Source organism: Pelophylax lessonae, assembly GCF_965119305.1.
Source record: "Pelophylax lessonae genome assembly, chromosome: 2".
NCBI classification, from domain to species: domain Eukaryota; kingdom Metazoa; phylum Chordata; class Amphibia; order Anura; family Ranidae; genus Pelophylax; species Pelophylax lessonae.
In genome coordinates this window covers 559,858,064-559,882,203 of record NC_138769.1, presented here as the reverse complement: position 1 = coordinate 559,882,203, position 24,140 = coordinate 559,858,064, and the positions used below count along the sequence as shown (strand labels likewise).

Here is a 24,140-nt window from a genome sequence, read left to right as displayed (position 1 = left end):
GGAATGTTAAGGGGTACTGGAGGACAGGAATATAAAAGGGTAATGGGGGTGAGGACAGGAATGTAAAGGGGTAGTGGGGGACAGAATTGTAAAGGGGTAGTTGGGATGAGGACAGGAATGTAGAGGGGTACTGGGGATGAGGAGAGGAATGTAAAGGGGTAGGGGATGAGGACGGGAATGTAAAGGGGTACTGGGGATGAGGAGAGGAATGTAAAGGGGTACTGGGGATGAGGACAGGAATGTAAAGGGGTACTGGGGATGAGGACAGGAATGAAAAGGGGTAGTGGATGAGGACAGGAATGTAAAGGGGCAGTGGATGAAGACAGGAATGTAAAGGGGTACTGGGGCTGAGGACAGGAATGTAAAGGGGTACTGGGGATGAGGACAGGAATGTAAAGGGGTACTGGGGATGAGGACAGGGATGTAAAGGGGTACTGGGGATGAGGACAGGAATGTAAAGGGGTAATGGATGAGGACAGGAATGTAAGGGGGTACTGGGGATAAGGACAGGAATATAAAGGGGTACTGGGGATGAGGACAGGAATGTAAAGGCGGAAGGGAGGTGATATAAAGGGGGCTAAGGACAGGAATGCAGAGAGGGGCTGAGGACAGAAATGTGAAGGAGGAGGGGCATGATATAAAGGGGCATAAGGATAGGAATGTAAAGGGGGGGGTGATGACAAGGATGTGAGGGGAGGAGGGGGGATATGAAGGTGGGCTGAAGACAGACAGGTGATGTGCAGGGGGGACTAAGAACACTATTGTAATGACAGGATTGTGATGTGAAGGATATGAGCCTAGCTTTATAACATTGTTACCTGTGTTCTGCATGTAGGCAGCCCATTGATTTAATTTTGTGTAATTAGGTTGGCCAGTGTAGTGGTCAGGTAGGTCTCTGTAGGTGTCAGTATAGTAATCAGGTAGGTTAGTGCAGGTAACAGGTAGATCTGTGTAGTGTTCAGTGTAATTGTCAGGTAGGTCTGTGTAGTGGTCAGGAAGGTCCATGTAGGTGTCAGTATAGAGATTAGGTAGGTCAGTGTAGTGATCAGGTTGGTTAGTGCAAGAATAAGGTAGGTTAGTGTAGGAATAAGATAGCTCAGTGTAGGTGTCTGTATAGTGGTCAGGTAGGTCAGTGTAGGAATCAGGTAGGTCTGTGTAGTGGTCAGCTAGGTCAGTGTAGTGGTCTAGTATATTTGTGTAGGGGGCGCAAATTACTTAACTTGCCCCGGGTGCTGACAACCCACGCTACGCCACTGTATGGGGGGGGATCAGTGTAGGGGGGGTCAGTGTATGTGGAAATGTAGGGGGGTCAGTATAGGTGTCATTGTATGTGGTGGTCAGTGTAGGGGGGTCAGTATAGGTGTCAGTGTATGGGGGAGGTCAGTGTAGGGGGGGGTCAGTATAGCTATTAGTGTAGGGGTCAGTGTAGGGGGTCAGTGTATGTGAAAATGTAGGGGGGAGTCAGTGTAGGGGTCAGTGTATTGGGGGTCAGTGTATGTGGGAATGTAAGGGGGCCAGTATAGGTGTCAGTGTAGCTGTCAGTGTATGGGGGGGGTCAGTGTAGGGGGTGTCAGTATAGGTGTTAGTGTAGGGGTCAGTGTGTAGGGGGGTCTGTATAGGTGTCAGTGTAGGGGGTGTTAGTGTATGGGGGGGGTCAGTGTATAGAAATGTAAGGGGGAGTCAGTGTAGGGGGTCAGTGTATGGGGGGTCAGTGTATGTGTCAGTGTAGTGGGGGTAAGTGAAGGGGGGTTAGTGTAGGTGTCAGTGTATGGGGGGGGGGGTAGGTCTGTGTAGTGGTCTAGTAGGTTTGTGTAGGGGGCGCAAATGACTTGCCTTGCCCCGGGTGCTGACAACCCACGCTACGCCACTGAGTAGAATTTCACTAAAAGTAAACTTGTAATTTAAACTGTGGCTGTAGTTGCTTAAATGTGTTAGCAGGTGTTAGACCTAAATTTCTTTGAGCCTTGCAAAAAATTCATTTTAAACTATGTGTCGACCTAAGCCTACATTGCCCACAGGGTAACAACACTGCTCTGTGATTTCACTGCAGAATGAATAGCATTATCACTCTGGTAAAGTGGAAAATGCATGCATATAACGGAAAGATGAACATGAATTAGAATAATGTTACAAGCCAAGCTTGGGAAGCAAGAAGGACAAATTTTGGCTCTATGCACACTCATCGTTTGAATTTCTCTTTGAATGCCTTTTGCTCCTGGCAAGACAGAGCAGCTTAATATATATGTGTGTTGCACATGTGTTTAGGAACATTTAGGCTCATCTAATGTTTAAGCGCCTATGGATTCCATTGGTTAGAATATCTATCTATTCTGGCCACTGAAGTGAATGAACACTCGAGTGCTAAACTTGTCTAGCGTTTAGGTGCATTGAAATACTTTTAGATATGTCAAGTGTTTTTTTTCTGTCCAAAAGCTCTTCTCCTGAATGTGCTTTGATTTATTTATTTTTTTAATGTCTATAAACGCTTCTCCTCAAATATGCCTGTCTATGCATGTAGCAGCCACCAGGAATATTGCCCTAAACCTTTTCTTAGTAGTTTCCTTGCAGCACAACTCTTCAGGCTCAGTAGACATTCTAGGGGTATGCTTTTTCTGACGCTTTATTGTAGGATTTTGATAGTAGTAGGTAGTGGGTAATGGTAGAATACTTCAATAACCCTTAGCTACGATTTGAGGACACTGAACTTTCTCTTGTTGAGCTGTGAGGCAAGTCCTTGTACAAGTAAACAATGGACTGAGCTCTGTAGTAGAAACTTGTTGAGATTAAAGTAGAACTATGGGCAAAACTTTTTTTTTCATTTTGGATAGAGCAAGGGAGGGTTATAACCACTGTAAGATTTGTCTCTCCCATTTGTGTCCCGTTGCCGTCCGAGTTCCCTTCCCTTCAGTGTTTTAACCACCTCAATACTGGGCACTTAAACCCCCTTCCTTCCCAGACCAATTTTCAGCTTTTAGCGCTGTTGCATTTTGAATGACAATTGCGCGGTCATGCAGCACTGTACCTAAACCAAATTTATGTCATTTTTTCCCCACAAATAGAGCTTTCTTTTGGTGGTATTTGATCACCGCAAGGTTTTTTCTTTTTTGGTGCACAAATAAAAAAAGACCGAAAAGTTTGAAAAAAAAAAAAAAAGTTTTTTTGTTTAGGTTATAAAATTTTGTAAATAGATACGTTTTTTCCTGCACTGATGAGCACTGATGATGCCGCACTGACAGGCACTGATGAGGAGACACTGATGGGGTGGCACTGATGGGGTGGCACTAATGGGGTGGCACTGATATGCAGCACTGATGGGCACTGATAGGTAGCACTGATATGCAGCACTGATGGGCACTGATACAGTGGGTACGGAAAGTATTCAGACCCCCTTAAATTTTTCACTCTTTGTTATATTGCAGCCATTTGCTAAAATCATTTAAGTTCATTCTTCTTCCTCATGAATGTACACATAGCACCCCATACTGACAGAAAAACACAGAATTGTTGACATTGTTGAAGATTTATTAAAAAAGAAAAACTGAAATATCACATGGTCCTAAGTATTCAGACCCTTTGCTCAGTATTTAGTAGAAGCCCCCTTTTGATCTAATACAGCCAGGAGTCTTTTTGGGAAAGATGCAACAAGTCTTTCACACCTGGATTTGGGGATCCTCTGCCTCTCCTCCTTGCAGATCCTCTCCAGTTCTGTCAGGTTGGATGGTAAACGTTGGTGGACAGCCATTTTTAGGTCTCTCCAGAGATGCTCAATTGGGTTTAAGTCAGGGCTCTGGCTGGGCCATTCAAGAACAGTCACGGAGTTGTTGTGAGGCCACTCCTTCGTTATTTTAGCTGTGTGCTTAGGGTCATTGTCTTGTTGGAAGGTAAACCTTCGGCCCAGTCTGAGGTCCAGATCACTCTGGAGAAGGTTTTTGTCCAGGATATCCCTGTACTTGGCCGCATTCATCTTTCCCTCGATTGCAACCAGTCGTCCTGTCCCTGCAGCTGAAAAACACCCCCACAGCATGATGCTGCCACCACCATGCTTCACTGTTGGGACTGTATTGGACAGGTGATGAGCAGTGCCTGGTTTTCTCCACACATACCGCTTAGAATTAAGGCCAAAAAGTTCTATTTTGGTCTCATCAGACCAGAGAATCTTATTTCTCACCATCTTGGAGTCCTTCAGGTGTATTTTAGCAAACTCCATGCGGGCTTTCATGTGTCTTACACTGAGGAGAGGCTTCCGTCGGGCCACTCTGCCATAAAGCCCCGACTGGTGGAGGGCTGCAGTGATGGTTGACTTTCTACAACTTTCTCCCATCTCCTGACTGCATCTCTGGAGCTCAGCCACAGTGATCTTTGGGTTCTACTTTACCTCTCTCACCAAGGCTCTTCTCCCCCGATAGCTCAGTTTGGCCGGACGGCCAGCTCTAGGAAGGGTTCTGGTCGTCCCAAACGTCTTCCATTTGAGGATTATGGAGGCCACTGTGCTCTTAGGAACCTTAAGTGCAGCAGAAATCTTTTTGTAACCTTGGTCAGTTCTGTGCCTTGCCACAATTCTGTCTCTGAGCTCTTCAGGCAGTTCTTTTGACCTCATGATTCTCATTTGCTCTGACATGCATTGTGATCTGGAAGGTCTTATATAGACAGGTGTGTGGCTTTCCTAATCAAGTCCAATCAGTATAATCAAACACAGCTGGACTCAAATGATGGTGTAGAACCATCTCAAGGATGATCAGAAGAAATGGAAAGCACCTGAGTTAAATATATGAGTGTCACAGCAAAGGGTCTGAATACTTAGGACCATGTGATATTTCAGTTTTTCTTTTTTAATAAATCTTCAACAATGTCAACAATTCTGTGTTTTTCTGTCAGTATGGGGTGCTATGTGTACATTCATGAGGAAGAAGAATGAACTTAAATGATTTTAGCAAATGGCTACAATATAACAAAGAGTGAAAAATTTAAGGGGGTCTGAATACTTTCTGTACCCACTGTATGTGGCACTGATAGATAGCACTGATATGCAGCATTGGTGGGCACTGATAGGCAGCGCTGATGGGCACTGATAGGCAGCACTGATGGGCACTGATCGGCGGCACTGATTGGCACTGATTGGCACTGATAGGCGGCACTGATGGGCACTGATAGGTGGCACTGATGGGCGGCACTGATCGGCACTGATGGGGGGCACTGATGGGCACTGATAGGCAGCACTGGTGGGCAATAATGGGCACTGGTGGGCGACACTGATAGATGGCAATAACGGCACTGGTGGGCAGCACTGATAGATGGCATTGGTGGGCAGCACTAATAGGGTGGCACCACTGGCAGGCTCTCTGAGCCCTGTTTGCCATCCCTGGTGGCCATGGTGGGCATCCCTGGTGGTCATGGGTGGGCATCCCTGGTGGCTCTAGTGGCACCCCCTCCCCCCAGGGCTGCACTGGTAATCAATCATCTGATTACCAGCACAGACCCCCCCCTGTGATCAGTGAGTAATTAGAAATACTCACTGATCACCCCGGCTGCAGAATCGATCCTCTGCTCTTCTCCTCACTGACAGGATCTGTCAGGAGGAGAAGAGATCGAAGCCGTTACAACGGCTGTATTAACATTACATGACGGCTGTGATTGGACACAGCCGTCATGTGATCAGGAGGGCCAATCACAGGGCCCTCCTGCCGAGTCTTGTTGCTCTGTGTCCGAGGGACACAGGCACATCGAGATTGCGCCGCTGCGCGTGCCCACGGTGGCGCGTGCCCACGGCGGCGCGATCTCTCTCCTTCTGAAGGACGTTCCGGAACGTCCGATCAGAAGGACGAGACTCCCACCCGGCCGTATATGTACAATGGCCTGGGTGGGAGGTGGTTACTTAGTGATCGACCGATATAGTTTTTTTAATGCCGATACTGATATATATTTTTTTTATTTAGGTACTTCTTGTGAAGCGATCTGGGGGTCTAAAAGACCCCACACCCCTCCTTGGCACTGAAAAGCATTCAAAACGCCCAAATAAAGCGCTGAGTACCCGGAAGTGATGTCATGACATCACTTCCGGGTTTTTTTACATGGAGATCCGGGTATTCTCTTCGGCGGCGGTGGAGGTAGGATGCCCGGTTCTTCCGATGGGACTGGATACCCGGGCGAGCCGCAGGAAGGCAGTGGGAGGTGGAGGACGTCCCCTCCCGCTCCTTGTCATGACAGCCGAGCAGCTTCTCAGCCACATCGGTTGTCATTACAAGTCAGCCGACTGTTGGCTATGGACACCGTTACCGGGTTGATGCCTCTAGCGGCAGGCATCACCCCGGTACAAGCACTTTCCCTAAATATTGGCAATATCGGTAACCTCAGGGGCCGATTCCGATATATTGGGGAAAGTGCATATCGGCCCCCGATATATCGGTGTTGCCGATAATTGGTGGATCTCAAGTTTTAATCCCTCTCCACTCTATCCAAAACTAAAAAAATTTTTGCCTTTAGTTATACTGAGAATGGAGCATGCATGCTCCGAATATGAAGCCACCTCCTCCACTCCTTACCCGGAAGTGACGTCATCCCAGAGCCTTTAGCGTGCTCAGCTATCCAAACCGAGCTGTAAGTGCTGGAATCCACCCGCATGAACCACCAGCTGGAAGACAGGGATGCATGCATAGGGATACTTTCCCTGGGATCCGTAGAGCTGGACTTTAATGTGCTACAAAGTGATGCTCCTGTGTTTAATTGTGAGTTACAGATCTTTATTATTAAAGTGCTACCCTATTTACTGCACTTAGAAGCACTATTTTTCTCCCCCACTGAATGAGATTATTCTTCCTCTCTGGACAGTCCTTTCACTAGGAATTACATAGACTAAGCTTTTCAGGACACAATGTCCCCTTTAAACCTGCTGATTCTAGCACACGAGAGATTGCCTCAACACAAGTCTCTAGGATTGTTCTTACCAGTCTGTACTTACAAATGTCCTTGGAAAATTGGTTGCCTCCTTCTAATATCCTTGCAACACTTTCACCCTGTAATACCAGACTAGATCCTCAGACGTGAGTCCCTCAGTCAGCTTTCAGAAACTTTTAGCAAAGCAGGCCTCAAAGTAGCCCACCTAAGGCCTCGACACCCTGCAGGCACATGGCAGAATGACCTAAGGGGGCAAGCAGCCCCCCTTAGGCTGTGATCTCCTTCTCGGGAAAAAGACCCAGCTGCTCTCAGTCCCAGAGTATTTATACAGACTCCCAGTCATCATCTGGGCACCTCTCCCAGGGATTGGCCAGGGCTGTATGAATATTTAGCTGCTGATTAAACTCTTCCTGCCCATTCTGGACCAGCCATGGGGAAGCAGTCAACTCTGCAGCCCCCGAAACATATAACAGATCAGAACAGTTAACACAGCCACACCGGTTACAGTGAGTCAGAACCTAATTTGCCTAACAACGAACAGCAGCTGCACTGGGTACAGTAAGCCAGAACAAAATTGTTTGAGCAAACATTGACCAAACTGCACCATTGACCAAACTGCACCTTTACAGAATGTTATGAACTTTATGGTAACACAGAGGGCCCTTTATAACTTTTGCAGTTTCCCTCTATAATCTATGCCTATCCTTTAGTGTTCAACAGCAGGAGCCATCTTGACAATGATAACAGCCAATACAGAAAGCTTCTGAATATTTTTGTTATAATCAGATGTCTTATTACTTTAGACAACACCATTGACAGCACAGTGGAGGCTTTAAAACATAGAATATTTCAGCTTGCAGAGATTTTATTTCTCTGTAATATCTTAGCTTCACCAAATGTATACTTAACAGCATGAGATTATAGGAACAAGATATACATGAAGAATTAGAGCTGAACGAATGGCCCAAAAGCAAGTTATACTTCTCAACTCACAATCAATACTTCAATAATAGAATCCCGCTATAAAGTTTTTTTTAATAAGATTGTATATTTCCCCGGCTAGGATTACTTTATTTATTCCACTAGCTTCTCTCTTAGTTTCTGAGGACAGATGGGTTTTCTGCACCACAGATGGTGGACATGCCCTACAGTCAGAATATTTACGATTAAGGTTTATTGCTATATCAATTGTAATAGTAAAGTTAAATTGCAGAGATTTCTTTGGTAGGCTTGATGAACAAACCAGTCTAAGATATTTTCAGGGTATCCCACAGGCTGATGTCCTATATTTTTTGACAGCATAAATTGCTACTGTCAAGTTGGGGAAACCTTTCTCTATTAACCTCTAAAATGCAGCCAAAATCACAAACAAATATCAGCATAAGGGACATAACTCACAGTTAGTAGGATGTGTCCATTGTGCCAATTCCTCTTCTGTTAGTAAAAATATTTTGAGTCAGTATAATACCTATAGTTTTAAGTTAATACTATACTGTAGATATTTTATTCTAAACATATACAATCTTTCTTTTACACATAAGCTTTGAATACATGATAACGAATTCTCTGAGGACTTTGGACTACCTGAAAAGACAGCACAACAATAGTAACCTCCTTGCAGGCTGACTTTGTCCCTCTAAAACCTGTGACCAAACTGTCACATAAGATATCAGTCATTCCTCTGCCTTTTTCAATAGTATGAACAAACTTTAGCTTAAGCTCCGTATACAACAGGAAGTACGCACATGGGAAGAAGTCCAGGGATGCTTTCCCAGAAATAGAGAACAGCCATGAGGCCGTATATTGAATATACCACGTGGGCACAAAGTAACTAAATATCTATGCAATCTGTGATACTGGGCCATGGAGTTTCTTATGCATTTCCTTGGAGTTATACTGGCAGGGTGATTATGTTGACGGTCCACTGGAGTTTTTATGAAGTTGCTGGAGCCATTATAGCAGACCAGCTAGTGGCTACAAAAGGTGGATCCTTGATGTGAGATTGCCAGGTAGTTGTTGTTTGCCTTTGGATTTCTTCCTGCTTGAGCGACCTCCTATAATTTAGAGGTTTAATCATTCCGGTAAGGAGGGCCTCTATAAGTGGTGGGATATCTTATACGATTTTCCTGGTGGAATTTATCATCACAGAATTTGTTTAATAAGGTGAACTTTGGACTTTTTATTATTACAGTAATTTTATTTTTAATGCTACTTTTTGTGTATGAATTGCAAATTACACTTCAAGGATTTTTGCACAATCATCTATTGTGAGCACATTAATGCATATACATTTTGTTGATGAATTAGGCAAATATTGTATGCATTTGGCTTGGAAGTTGCACCTATTTGATGAATAGACCATGTATTTATTGATGTATTTCTGATATTTATGCACTTCATGACTTAAAGTGACAGTGCACTCATTTCCAGACTATTTTCCAGGTGTTGAATATTCCAATATTGAGTTTGCAGCAGGAGCTTTTCCCTTGTTTTTTCTTTTTTTTTTTATCGTCAGGTAGGCACTAAGCACAGATAGTACATTTTTTTTTATTTTTGGTATTCCTAATACTGCTTAAGCTTGCCTGCCCTTTCTGCCTCCTGCACATTTCTATTGATCAGTGAGGCTGTCCATCACAGTAATGCCCCAATAGGAAATAGTAGGGTTGATTTTTAGCAGCAGATCTTTGCCTGTCATATCAAGCCAGGGTTCGGCTGTGATAAGAGAGTTTCAGAGACTACTGCAGATACCTCCAGGTGCTTGCAGTTTATACTTGCAGTGTTTTTTCTTTGATGTCATATTTTAAAAACTTGATCACTTTAACAAATACAAATGTCTCATATGGCCTCCATGGATTCAGCGTTGTTCCAGAAATTAATTTAGTCAGGCAAATAGGGTATGGTCTAAGAGGATACCATTCTCCCATACTGATACCCTCTCTCCAGTTATTTTGCTTTCCTTTCCTACTTCTCAGGTAGTTTCTTCACACTTACTTCTCTCCAGGTAGCAGCTCTGCAGTCTAATGAGACGCTTCTAAAATAAAATACCGTCCAATATCAATATTAAAATTATAATTTGCAATATGTCTGCACAGAGTACTCTTTATGATAATTGATGTATGAAGAAACACCACACCTCAACACTGTTATCTTTGAATAACTATAAAATAATAAGAAACAAAACAGAACAACGCTATCCCCAAAGGAGCCGATTGACTCTCGGCGAGCACCTTTTTCACCACACCACTGGATCACCGCAGCAGGGTTCATCTTGGTACTTGTAGGGTGCTGTCTTGAGGAGTTGATTGCAGAGTAAAGGTATCCCGGACGAGACCCCATGTGTAGCGATACCCCCGAAGGAGCCGCTTGAGTATATTTGGTTCTGTACTCTGCCTCTCAACCTCAAGAACAGTCTCAGCCCCTCTGGCACACCTGGCAATAATATTGGTGCAAACACCTCAAATAAAAAACACAAGTTGTAGTAAAACACAGAAACTGACTTTACTGTGAAATTTCGTAAGAATGGAACAAACAGCAACAGTATAACCGAATAGTAGACAAATATATCTCAAATAAATCAGCTGTGAAAAAATGACTGAAGATTCAGAGCAATGGAACTCAATGATGCTGTCTGGCTGCTTTCAGGGGACTCCTCAAGACAAATAAGCCCAAAAAGCAGAGGCAAACACTTCAACAATGACAGATCACAAAGTGGCAAACACTGCAATTAATTTATCACCACTCTACTTAAAATTGGGCTCTAAGAGTCCATGCAGGAGGAGAGCAGAGGAATGACCCTCTTCTATGTCAGACCTCTCCCCTCTGTCCCCTGACACCACAGGCCCACAGAACGGCAAACACTGTACCTATTTCAGTTCAATAATGTAACTCCCAAGTCAGATCACCCCGCTCATTCGCTATAAATCAGGAGCCCTGGGTGTATGTGTGTGCCCTGTATGGCACCAGTAACTTCAGTCCCTTGGAAGAAGAAGGCCTTGAATTTTCAGCTAGCTACTTTAGTTGGTACAATTAAATGTCCTCATTGGCTGGAGTGATGCAAAGTGTACTGTGGAACTCCTGGAGCAGAGAGAACACTTTTACTACCTGGCAGAGAATGAGTGCAGATGTCAGGGCACAAACGGCAGGAAAAGGGCTCTAGGACCCAGCATCTCTACCAGTACTTTGGCAGGAGAAGGACTCTGGGACCCAGCATCTCTACCAACACTTCCTCTTGGCCTTTATAAGGAAGCCTGCCAATGATTTTAGTTGCTGGTTGATCTTCACCTCCTCCAGTGCGTTATCTCCATGACATTCCTGTTCCTGTGTCTCCTGTTACCGGCCAAGCTTCTCCTTGACCTGTCTCCTGCTTGCTTCCTGTGTTCTACCTCGGCTATCCACCTGACAATGTTCGTTCTGATACCCACCTGGCTCCTGATCTTGGCTATCCACCTGACCACATCTTCTTGGTTCGTTGGCCTCTTGCCAGGTGCAGCAGACAAGGCCGGAGGTACATTAGGACCTGTAACACCATCGTCAGACAACACAATGAGTTTCACTGCCAGCAGGTTCATCATTTCCATCATCTGGGATATCTGTATTTTTTCAATGCAGCTATCTCAGACTTGATATCCAACTGCTTTGCTTCTTTGCACAACCTGGGGGTGGTGAATGTGTCCACTTTGGCAACTTGACTGATGTGGCTCGATGGCACAGTGATCATCTCTATATTGCTTGCTGAGCTTCAGATTGGGGATAGTTTCCAAGGCAGAGCCCCTTAAACTCTCTGTAGTTTTCTTCTTCTTTTGGGTCACAGGAATATCCCATTCATCCAGGACTTGCGTGGCCTACTCCAGCCACTCTTCAAAGCTGTCTTCCCCTGTAGGCACTGGTTGTCTTCCAGAAAAGGCCCTTACTGATACCCAGTTTCTGGTATTATTATTATTATTATACAGGATTTATATAGCGCCAACAGTTTGCGCAGCGCAATTGGTACCCAGTTCCAGAGTACGTTGGAGTATCCCTCTGGCATTTTGACATGAAGTCTCCCAGGGCAGCGAAGAACTCCAGGCCAATCATGGCCAGGGGTGTTATGGAAGGGATTTCTTCCTTTGTGGCCTCAGCTTGGCTAGAACTTGCTGGAATCATGAATGGTGTGCTTTTCTGAATTAGACAAGACTCAGTCTTGTCAGTCAATTGCACACTGGTCCCTTGGAAACTGTCAGGGATCCCTAGCTTACATTCTAGTAGTGCATAGGTGCGAGAGGTCCCTTGGTCTGGTCTGACATCAATCACCTACACTTTTCTATCTGGTGACAACGTCTTCACCACCTGACTCTCCTGCTCTTCAGTCCAGGCCTTGCCAGGGAGCTCAATCGCCATGCTTGACTCTCGGCGAGCACCTTTTTCACCACACCACTGGGTCACAGCAGCAGGGTCCATCTTGGTACTTGTAAGGGTGCTGTCTTGAGGAGTTGATTGCAGAGTAAAGGTATCCCGGACGAGACCCCATGTGTAGTGATACCCCCGAAGGAGCCGCTTGAGTATATTTGGTTCTGTACTCTGCCTCTCAGCCCCAAGAACAGTCTCAGCCCCTCTGGCACACCTGGCAATATTATTGGTGCAAACATAACAAATAAAAGACACAAGTTGTAGAAAAACATGGTCTTTACTGTGAAATTTCTTAAGAATGGAACAAACAGCAACAATATAACGGAATATTAGACAAATATATCTTAAGTAAATCTGCTGTTTAATAATGACTAAAGATTCAGAGCAATAGAACTCAATGATACTGTCTGGCTGCTTTCAGGTGACACCTCAAGGTGAATAACCCCAAAAGAAGAGGCAAACACCTCAACAAAGACAGATCGCAAAATAGCAAACACTGTAATTAATTTACCATCACTCTACTTAAATTGGGCTCTATAAGTCCAGGCAGGAGGAGAGCAGAGGAATGACCCTCTCTCATGTTAGACCTCTCCCTTCTGTCCCCTAACACCACATGCCCACAGAACCGCAAACACTGTATCTAGTTTGGTTCAATATTGTAACTCCCAAGTCAGATAACCCCACTCATTTGCTATATATCAGGAGCCCTGGGTGTATGTGTGTGCCCTGTATGGCACCAGTAACTTCAGTCCCTTGGAAGAAGAAGGCCTTAAATCTTCAGCTAGCTACTTTAGTTGGTGCACTTAATGTAGATGTCCTCATTGGCAAGAGTAATGCAAAGTGTACTGTGGAACTCATGGAGCAGAGAGAGCACTTTCACTGCCTGGCAGAGAATGATTGCAGAACGTGTTCTACTAGTGTAGGCAAAATAGGCAACGTTGTCTGCATGCAGTGTCTCTGTAAGATGGGCAAGTGCCCGCTCACCAATTCTGTGACCAAGGCCCAAAGGAAATGTACTGGCAGACAGGCACTTCAGGTAGCCCAACTGGCTACCTCACAATCAGAATGCTTCACGGTGTCTGTACAGGTGCACCTGGAGAATGCACCTGGGATCCCCCTCTCAGGCAGGATGTCCCCAACCAGCTGTGGATCTGTGGGAGGAACGGCACACCAACCCGGGAGGTAGCACCTCTCCCCTGGGTCCAGTCTTCTTCCCTGCCTCATGGTGTCTGCCTAGCTCCCAGGTAGCCTCTACGTGTCTTTCTCTCACTCTCCTGAAAGCAGACTGGGCTGTGTAGTGTTTTCCCCATAGGATTACAATGGGGCCGCTTGTACTGAGGACTACATGTCCCGAAATTATTTGCTGCTCCTGCAGCTCTGTAGCTCTGGCTGGTGATTGGTTCTCTTTCTTCCTGCCAATGAGAAAAAAGGGGAGGGAGCAGGGCGGGCGGCTGCTTGTTTGAGCGAGCCTGTCAGTGTTTGTGTCAGTCCCGGCGGCGGCCGGTGGGAGATAAGGGGCCACAGGCGGGCTAAGCGGCACCCGCTACAAATGAAAAAAAGAGGAGCTGAGCTACCAACAGTGTATTTTAGTATAAGACATGCAAACTGCAAGCTTCTCTGAGGAACTGAACTATTAACATATTACAAAAAAGAGCAACTGTAAAAACAAGGTACAAAATGCTTACCTGGAGACAGCAGGAAAATGGAAAGTAGCACAAGGGACATAACTACTGCAATCACCAACATTGACAGACCAATTCCACGCCAGTTACGAGGTGGAGCCCCCGAACTACCCATGCCCTAAAAAATATAACACACAATACCAAATTAACACTGAGGGAATGCCTATAGTGATAATTCTGTGCAAATATTAGACTCTAAAAATGTTTTAATTTAGTATTAGAGTAAGGAATAATTAGAATCCATGTCAAGTTTATTTTTATATTGTCTGTATCATACTAGGAAGATTTGGCCTCACTGTCTCTCCCAGAAGCACAACAGGAAGTCAGAGTGAATCTCCAAAGATAGGGGAATTTCCCTTTTAATGAGCATTGCCAGAATTAGAGGGGAAAACAGGCATTTTTTAATTCTGATATGTGTCTGTTGTGCCATGTACGTGTGTTAAAAAGTATCCTGTCCTCTTTGTATTTCTTCCTTAGTGTAAAATCCCTGGTCATCCTGCCAGTCCCCCTACTTTCCTTTTTGAAACTGACCAGGCCAGACATAGGAGCACATCCTTCCCAATGGCGTTAATTTTCTGGCTGAGCTGGGTAAACAGCCTGCCCCCAATGGCCTCCAATCCCTCTCCCTTCAATTTGCTTCACCGGGAAGATCTTCTTATGCAGCTGAGAGCAAAAGTTACGTGGTAACTTATAAAAAGGAAAAAAAAGTATAATGTCTATCTATCTATCTATCTATCTATCTATCTATCTATCTATCTATCTATCTATCTATCTATCTATCTATCTATCTATCTATCTATCTATCTATCTATCTATCTATCTATCTATCTATCTATCTATCTATCTATCTATCTATCTATCTATCTATCTATCTATCTATCTATCTATCTATCTATCTATCTATCTATCTATCGTGGCAGGTCTCCAGGTTTTGGTATAACTGGATGTAGTTTGGAGATTCCATAGTGTCTTGGGTGGGACGGAATCTCCAACCCGTGTCCATGTTTTGTGAATGACCAGCAGGGTGTGTGCTCAGGTGCACACAGCCCTTGTAATGGAGGTGAAGGAATACCTCAGAGCTCCCAGTTGGAGACGGCTCCTCCCAAGAGAGACAGGAGGTCTCTAGGAGTCAAAGGCTGCAGATGGCAGTCAGAGTACGTGTGTGTCTGAAAGAGACAGGTGACCGCCTGAGGACTAAGGCCAGAGTGAAGCTGTCAGCTTTGGAGAATTCATAGTCTGGGGACCAGCATAAAGAGCAGAGGTACTGCAATTGAAAAGCTGAGTGAGAGCTTAAGAGCCAGGTGGGCGAGCATTTTCTGTTTATCACATACTAGAGAAGAACCCCTGCGTGGGAAACCTTATATGGTATGGACTTCCTTTATGCCTTTTAATAAAAATGGGCTGCTATGCCTTTAAAATATGGTTCCTGACTCCCGTGTATGCCTTGAAAAATGCATCTACCACTAGAGCTAATGGCCCCCATGTTACGATATATATATATATATATATATATATATATATATATATATTGAATGTGACAGGAAGCCAGGAAAATCTATTGGCTGTGTCCAGAATGGGAGATATATTTTTCCCAGGTTCATGCTGTACATTGCTTTGCTGTTTGTGCTGTGTACTGAGCCTGTTTGGGCTCAGTGAGGGTATAACAGATAAAGCACTCAGGGCTCTATAAACCTCCCAGGCTTGTTTGGGAAAGAGGCTTCACCCCGGAACCAGATCTTTGTGCATAGCAGACTGGGGAGCAGCATTACCTTTTGAGAGGTGAGATTAAGAGCCGGTTCACACTACTCCGACTCTCAAGTCGCCCCAAGTCTCTTGTCATTACAAATTCAATGTAAATGAATGAGAGCTGTCTTAATATGCACTACTGAACTCGCTCTGACTTCAGAAAAGGTTCCTGTACTACTTCAAGGCGACCTCTATCCAACTTGTGCTCATAGACTTCAATGGGAGTCGCCTCTAAGTCGGATCCTTAGCTATTTTCAAGCGACTGTGATCAGACTTTCCAGGAAGAAGAAAAAGATTACCCAGGCATTCCCCATAGACAAGGTCACCTATCATTTAAGTCTCTTCAAAGTCACGCTAAAGTTGGCGCTAAAAAGTCACTCCTTTATGGGGGCGACTTTGAGTCGGAGTAGTGTGAACCGGCTCTAAGGCCTCATGCACACAGGGCATTAGAAAAAAAACGAGCTGCAGAGCCACTACCAACGCCAGGAAAAAGCAGCTGTAAAAACATGCTTTTAGTTGCTTTTTCCATTGGTGTTCATGCGTGTTTAGCTTTTAGCAGCGTTTTTCTGCCTCTATTCAAAATCAATGGTTGCCGATTAGCCGTTTTTGATACGGCTTTAAGTCCATTGATTTGAATAAAAGTCGGATCATGATGATCTGACTTGTGGTGCCACTTGCACTTTGAGGATCTTGAGGGGGGAGCTCCATGCCAAAATGGAAAAAAAACGGCATGGGGGTCCCCCCCAAAATTCATACCAGACCCTTATGTGAGCATACAGCCCCGCAGGTCAGGAAAAGGGGTGGGGACGAGCGAGCGGCCCCACTCCCTCCTGGACCATACAAGGCCACATGCCCTCAACATGGGGGGTAGGGTGCTTTGTGGCGGCGGAGGGTCCGGATGGTCGGGGGGGGGGGCCCACCCATCCCCATGTTGATGTGGACAAGGGCCTCTTACCGACAACCCTGGGCAGTGGTTTTGGGGGTCTGCGGGCAGGGGGCTTATCACAGTCTTGATGCCCCCTGTAACAAGGGGGCCCTTGTTATAGGGGGTGTCCAGATTCCGATAAGCCCCCTGCCCGCAGACCCCAACAACCATCACCCAGGGTTGTTGGGAAGAGGCCCTTGTCTATATCAACATGGGGACAAGGTGCTTTGGAGTGGGGGTGGCCTGATATGGTCCAGGAGGGGGTGGGCCTGCTCGCTCGTCCACTCTCCTTTCCCTACCTGCTGCATGCTCGGGTAAGGGTCTGGTATAGATTTTGGGGGGAACCCCAAGCCGTTTTTTTTTTTTGTGGGGTTTCTCCTCAAAATCCATACCAGACCACCGTTTTTTTCCCATTTTGGCGTGGAGTTCCCCTTCAAGATCCACAGAGCACAAGTCAGATTATCATGATCCAACTTGGATGCGACTTCTATTCAAATCAATGAGCTCCCATAGGGAACCATTGATTTTCACATAATAAAAAAAAAAATGTATGACATGGCTTGACGCTGTATAAGCAACGTTAAGCAATGTTTAGCAGCCTTTAGCAGAGTCAGTCGTTTTTACAGCTATAACGCCTCTTTCCACTCAATATCGGGATAATTAAAGTTTCCCAATATGGGGGCTTGCTATGGGGGCACCCGAGATCAGTCAGTTGCAAAGAATGCATTAGGATAAAAAAAAAAAACCTGACTCTAAAACTCGTTTTTAGTCTGTGTGACTAAAAGCCTCTGTTTATTTCTGTGTGACAGTCAGGAGTTTGGGCAGTGGTAGGCTGTTCCAGACCAAGTAGACAGGTTCCTGAGTTTCGCAGTAAGGGTCCTTTCACATGGCCGCTCCGTGTGTCCGCAAATCATCCAATCCGTTTGCGTGTCATCCGCTCCGTGGAAAAAAAAAAAAAAAAGTCCCGCAGCGGACCTTTCACACGGAGCGGCCGTGTGAAAGGAGCCTTAGACGCCCAAAGTGGCAAGGGTTTTTTTTCTGTTTTGTTTTATTTTTGCTGTTTTGATACCTGCACTTTGTAAACACAGACTTGTAAAAAAACCACTGTTTTGTTTTCACAACGATCCTGCTGTCTGTCCGTGCCTATGTCACTGTGCTGTGACCCGTCCAGGGGGTCCTGCACACCCGCTACTGAGCTAATCCCTCACAATATACAGTATATACACACACCCATGTTTATACATATATTTTTATATTTTTATACATATATGTTTATACATATATTTTTTTTTTTTTACCAGGTGAGGGTTCACATACGTTAAAAACCACTTTGTTAGCAAACAAAAATACCAGGCTTTGTCTTCAACTTCAGTACACAATCTTAAAACAGTAAAACAAATGTGCTTAGCTTTAGTACAGATTCAAACCCCAAACAGGCAGGCTCATAAACCGAGAGTTTCAGTCATGCAAGTCTTTCAGTGAAATCATGGCTGCACCTTGGCCTCTTCTTTCCCTCTTGTAGCACCCTCCTAGGTAGGTGTTAGTGAGAGAGTATAGTTTTGAGCTCTGTCTGCTTACCAGAGGAGCTGCAGGTAAATTTATATTGCTCTCTGCCTATCAGGGAGCAGGATCTATTAGTGAGGTCTGCTCATTGTGCTCAGTATACGATTCATTCAGTCTGAAGTGTCTTTCACGCTGGTCCAATAGGGAGGCATGTTGGACAGTGGGAGGAAACCTGACGAATGGATGCATAGGCTTTTTATACAGTCCTCGTGATTGGCAGAGGGCAGGTCACCCCTATTGCATACTGGGATACTGTATAAAACCAGGAGCACATGTGCTGCGGGATCTTTGGCCAGAGAGTGGAGTCCCAGATGGAGGGGGCGGCTGCCTCCTCCTCTATAGAGGTGCCATGCAGCCACAGGAAGATGTCCTTAAGGGCCAGAGGAGCGGTTGAGAGGAGCTGAACCCAGAGGCCCAGGAGAGCTGACAGAGGGGAGACATTGGAGACCCTGGGACTACAGTATCGTGAGTACAGGGACTCATGTTGAGGGGCCTGACTGGGGGGGGGGAGCACCCCTGCTAGTAGGACAGTCAGTGGGCGGGTGTCAGCTGAAGAGGAGAGAGCGAGAATACTAGAGAGAGTGTCCTGAAGATACCTAGTTGTTCACCAAGTCATCTTAAGAATAAGAGGCTTAATCCACATTCATCCAAAGTGGCAGGATGAATCAACAGCCTATAGTAAAGCAAAGAAGATGGGAGTACTCAATCACTGTGACTAGTTACAATTGGCGTATCCCACTATTTCCCTCTCCTATCCCCATTTTACAATAAACCACAAAACAACCAAATATCCCTAGATTGATTATTGGAGTGTGAGCCAAGGAGAATCAAGGATTTGTCTTTACTTATGGCGGGGTGCTGGTTACCAGGGGAACCTACAGAGTGAATATTAAGCAGTCCCTACGGGGCAGTGCTACACTCTGTTTACCTGATTAATAAGCAGGGCTTTAGGTAGGTACTGTATCTACCCACTACAATTAACCCAGTTCGTGAGTACTGTAACTGCCCCTGGGGGTCTGCCTAGCTGAGAGGAGACCATTCCGGTGAAGGTCCAAGGGATCCAGAAGCAAGCTAGCGCTAAAGGGGGTGCCAGTGTTGACCCTGAAGATTAGAGGGGATGCCTAGTGAGAGGACATTGAAGTGTACAGGGGGTGCCTAGTGAGTGGACCCGGAAGTGTACAGGGGGTGCCTAGTGAGAGGACCCTGAAGTGTATAGGGGGTGCCTAGTGAGAGGACCCTGAAGTGTACAGGGGGTGCCTAGTGAGAGGACCCTGAAGTGTAAAGGGGGCGCCAGTGGTTGGGCCCTGAAGAGTTAAAGTGTACAGAGTTAAGAGTCGCAGCAGCACAAGCAGTTACAAAGAGCTACCTCAGTCAGCGAAGGGCTGGAGGGAGTTGTTTGCAGGACTTTTGAACTAACCAGAGTGTCAAGAGTCAAGTCTCACTACAGTCCAGGATCTTTTGAGGTTAACCAAAGTGTTAAGGTCAAGTTCTAGCACAGTTCAGCATAACAGTATATTTCAAGCGCCAGTAAGCGTTGGTCGGCATCCAGCTGGCGTCAAGACAGTGCTAACAGGCATTTTTTTCTGCAAAGTGTCCCAATTGTACCTAGTTGAGCCAGAGGAGTATCCCACTCATTCCCTTCTCCCATCGCCATTATCTTATAAACAATACAAACCAAAGATGCCGGAATGGTCATTGACTCAAATCTCACACTTGGGTATTCAGCTTAAATGGGCTGAAGGTGTCACCGGTAGCAATGGCAGACCCACATCAGGCCCAATACCTGGAAAACCTGCTACACATGGTTTGAATTTTGGCTGATTCTGGTGAATTGGCTGATATTTGAGCTATGGGTGGCCCTGTTGATACCACCTGGCTTAAAACAATTCAAATGAGAACTAGGAGGTGGGGAAAAAAATTGGCCAAATAGTGACTGCAGCCAATTAGCTAGCTAGGAAATCAGATATCTGCAGGTCCTACAGATTCATCTATTTATGCTATTTAGCATGGATGGTCAGCTTTAGAAAGAAGACAACTTTTTAGGATTTCCTTTGACTTATTGTTTCTTTGATAACTGTACAATATTGGATTTCCCATCACTTTCTGTCCTTGTGTCAGTGGTCACCAGGACCAATTGATCTTTTCAACAAAGACACAGAGCAATAAATACCTGATAGAGATTCTAACCCTTTCTTACTTCCAAGGGTATTGTCCTAGCATAGGACTTTATAATATTCCCTGAACTGAGAGGTGAATTTCATAGTTATGCCACTATACCATATATAAAAACAAAACACTCAGATAAAGATTACAGTAACACATATAAAACAAAGAGAAACTTTCTGGGTCATTGATAAAATGCAGACAATTCCAACTGACTTTGTACATGAAAAATTCTTGTGTATCTGTAAATCATTTCAATGTATTCTTTGATGTATGCCATAATGCCAGCATGCCAGTTTAGCTCCATTAAACTTGAAGTGAAAGGAAGTCAGTTCAATGAACCATTTTGTTCTTAAATCTTACCCAGATAGCCCTTTTTATAATGTGTTGTATGTCACTTTGTCCATGTGTACAAATACACATAACTTTCTCAGACAGATCTTGATGAGGATCAGCAAGTGACTTATTGCCATCCAGATGCTGGCTTAACCACTTCAGCCCCTGAATGTTTTCCCCTCTTAATGATCAGGTCATTGTTTGCGATACAGCACTGCGTTGCTTTACCTAAAAATTGCACGGTCGTGAGACACTGTACCCAAAATAAAATTCATGTCCTTTTATTCCCACAAATAGAGCTTTCTTTTGGCGGTATTTGATCACCTCTGCGGTTTTTATTTTTTTGCGCTATAAACAAAAAAGGACACATTTTGAAAAAAACAAAAACAAATTTTTTACTTTCTGCTATAACACGTATCCATTAAAAAAATGTAAAAAATCGAATTTTTTCATCAATTTTGACCAATATGTATTCTGCTACATATTTTTGGTACAAACAAAATACTAATAAGTGTATATTGATTTGTTTGCGCAAAAGCTGTATCATCTACAAACTATGGGATACATTTATGAACTTTATATTAAATAAAAACCACAAACAAAGGTGCCAGAGTTGTTGCTGCTTCAGTTATCACACCCAGGGCTGCAGCTCCCATGGGCTGGAGAGAGTACCTTTTCTAATGGCAGACGCACATCAGGCCTGGAAACCTTGCTACAAAAGTATTTGGGATTGTTGAGACACTCCTCACCCACCATGCATTGCGACCAGATAAAATAAAGAAAACGCATTTGGGGAAATCAATGCACCCCACCTTTATCAGGGCTTTTAAAACTGTTATAAATAAAGGACTATTTGGGTTCCAGGGCTGACTTTTGTATTATGGTAGCTCTTTGCTTTGTTGTTGCATACACTGATCCTCCAAAATTGGCATTATTTTATCTGACTGCTGAAACCAATACAACGATTGTAGAATTTAACACATATTCTTGTGACTCTTTGTATGAGAATTTGAGTTTTATTGTGCATATTTTCTTTTTTCAAGTATTATGTGTAGGGCTAAAATATTTCTTAAATATATTTTAGTGAGGTAAATATGAAATAAAGCCTATGTATAAATATTTCATATTTACAACCTGCAACCAGCAGAGGAGCTCCTCTAAAGCATGACCCTCTGCTAACTTATATTGTGAATAAACCAAAATAGCAGAAGATCAACTCACAGTAATGAATGACTGAGGAGGCTCAGAACTGAGATTTTTTCTTTTTATTACACTAGCATCACCATCAGAATTTGTCGACCGAAAACAGACTTAGGCTGCCTTCCCGTCCCAAAGGTGCCTCGTATGCTACCAAGACTTTGGTCCCTATTAGTTCAAAAATCATCTAACTGTATAAGCAGTACCACATTGGTATTGCCCCCAGAAAGTAGGACTTAGAGTTCAGCATCCTCAGGAATGATTTTTGAAATCCAAATGTAAAATGCACAAAAAGTGGTCATGGACTAGATTTTCAAACAGAGTTAACAGGCAAGTGTCAAAAAAATCAATACATTTAATTTAAAAAGATATTGTAAATTGATTTACCATGATAGTGACAATATAAACTGCATAATAGTAGTAAATTATAATAGATGATAAAATCAAGATTCAAGATGATCCGGTTATCCATGAGATGTAAATAAGTGATGTGTGTAGAATGTACATTGTGAAGCCATTTACGTAACTGTTTGTTCTTACTCCATAATGTACTATACAAAACCTGTCCACGTAGCAGTGGTAGCTCACTTGCCTTTAGTTGCAATCAGTGCCGGGACAAGGTCATCCAGCACACAGGGCAAAGATGCCAAACTGCGCCCCCCCGCTCATGATGTGCAAGCTTAGGGGATCCTATGTCCATCAGTCACTCGCTTGTCAGAATCACTGCCGCTGTCACTACTCCTGTCAGCCTTGTAACAGAAGAAAGGTGCACCCATCCTTACAGTAAACCATTGCGCCCAGGGCAGCTGCTTCTCCCGCCCATCCCTTGTCATGGACCTGGTTGCAACTCAATTTTTTCCTCCAAAAGGCCAATAATACTCAAATACAACATTTTCTAGGACCTAAGGCCTGCCAATATTACTACTAGAAACAGTAACACACACAATGCCTCTTGCGCTTAGGAAGATAGCCCCTCCAGATGTATGTCCTTCATGTCTTCAATACTCTTTGAGGGCAGCAAGACCGTGGTTACCCATTTCTAAGACTTAGGGGGGTCTAAAACTGCAACTATATAAAAAACACACAAAGGGCGCACCGAGTGCATTATCCCTAGACAAATAATTTATTAGATAAAAGGACTGTAAGTAATGTACTCACAAAGACAGCAAGAAATCGCACATCACAGATCACTGCGCATTCCATCCAATGTATCAATACGTATGGGTGTAACAGTCACTGAAGAGTAGACCCCGTGGGCTGACGCTTTTCGAGGAATTCCTCTTCTTCAGAGGAATATTACTACTAGTTCTAGTTATCTCATGTAGGCTCAGGGTGTTATAATCTATAGCTACTTCACATTGCAGTCATCGTAGTATGGGAGATGTACCAGAAAGGAAGTGAGTTAGAGTGAACATTTTCCTAACTTATGTCTGGACTGGACTCCGCTGCCAAAAACACAAATACACTATGTTCAACAGGTGCCTAGGCATGGAGTTCCTATGGAGACTGGAAGAAAGGCTCAGGAGTAATATAGAATAATAAAGGGTAAGGTAGGTGACTCTTCGGATACACGGTATGTTTATGAGGTTGATTTGCCATTATCCCCCCTTTTCTGTGTTTTTTGTTAGGATGCCTGGCCCCATTACACAAACCCTTATTTCTCAACCCCATACAAAAGTACCTGATGGCAGCCCTTACAAAGCCTTGCATGCTTTGTAGCAAAAACAGCATAATAGTTTACATAATTGTAAAATAATGAATATATGTGCTTGGGATCGTCCGTTATTGGTTTTTCGTTGCTGATACCGATATTTTGGCCATTGCATATCGGCCGATATTTTGTACATTTAAAGTTTTGAAAAATTAAGACAACTTATGACACAAATCTGGTACTGAACATGTTAATTTTTGTTTAAAGCTTAATGGCTGGCTTGCTGGCACCCTGTGGTGGGTGGCTGGCTGGCACCTTGGGGTGGGTGGCTGGCTGGCTGGCACCCTGTGGTGGTTGGGTGGCTGGCTGGCACCCTGTGGTGGATGGGTGGCTGGGTGGCTGGCACCCTGTAGTGGGTGGCTGGCCGGCTGACTGGCATCCTGTGGTAGGTGGGTGCTGGGTGGCTGGCACCCTGTGGTGGGTGGCTGGCTGGCACAGGGGATGTGGGTGGCTGACTGGCACAGGGCAGGGGCGTAACTACAGGGGGTGCAGGGGTTGCAGTTGCAACCGGGCCCCATGCTCCAGGGGGCCTGTGCGGCTC

General features: G+C 44.6%; 1 protein-coding gene across 2 annotated transcripts in view; it reads right to left on the bottom strand.

The window, feature by feature from the left end:
- Window positions 1-24,140, bottom strand: part of LOC309546288 (inactive dipeptidyl peptidase 10-like) — a 334,481-nt gene that overhangs the window by 239,635 nt on the left and 70,706 nt on the right. For both annotated transcript variants that reach the window (XM_082245881.1, XM_082245882.1), the window contains exon 2: window positions 13,962-14,076. In XM_082245881.1, coding sequence (XP_082102007.1) covers window positions 13,962-14,076 — 115 coding nt within the window. The remainder of the gene's footprint in view (window positions 1-13,961; window positions 14,077-24,140) is intronic.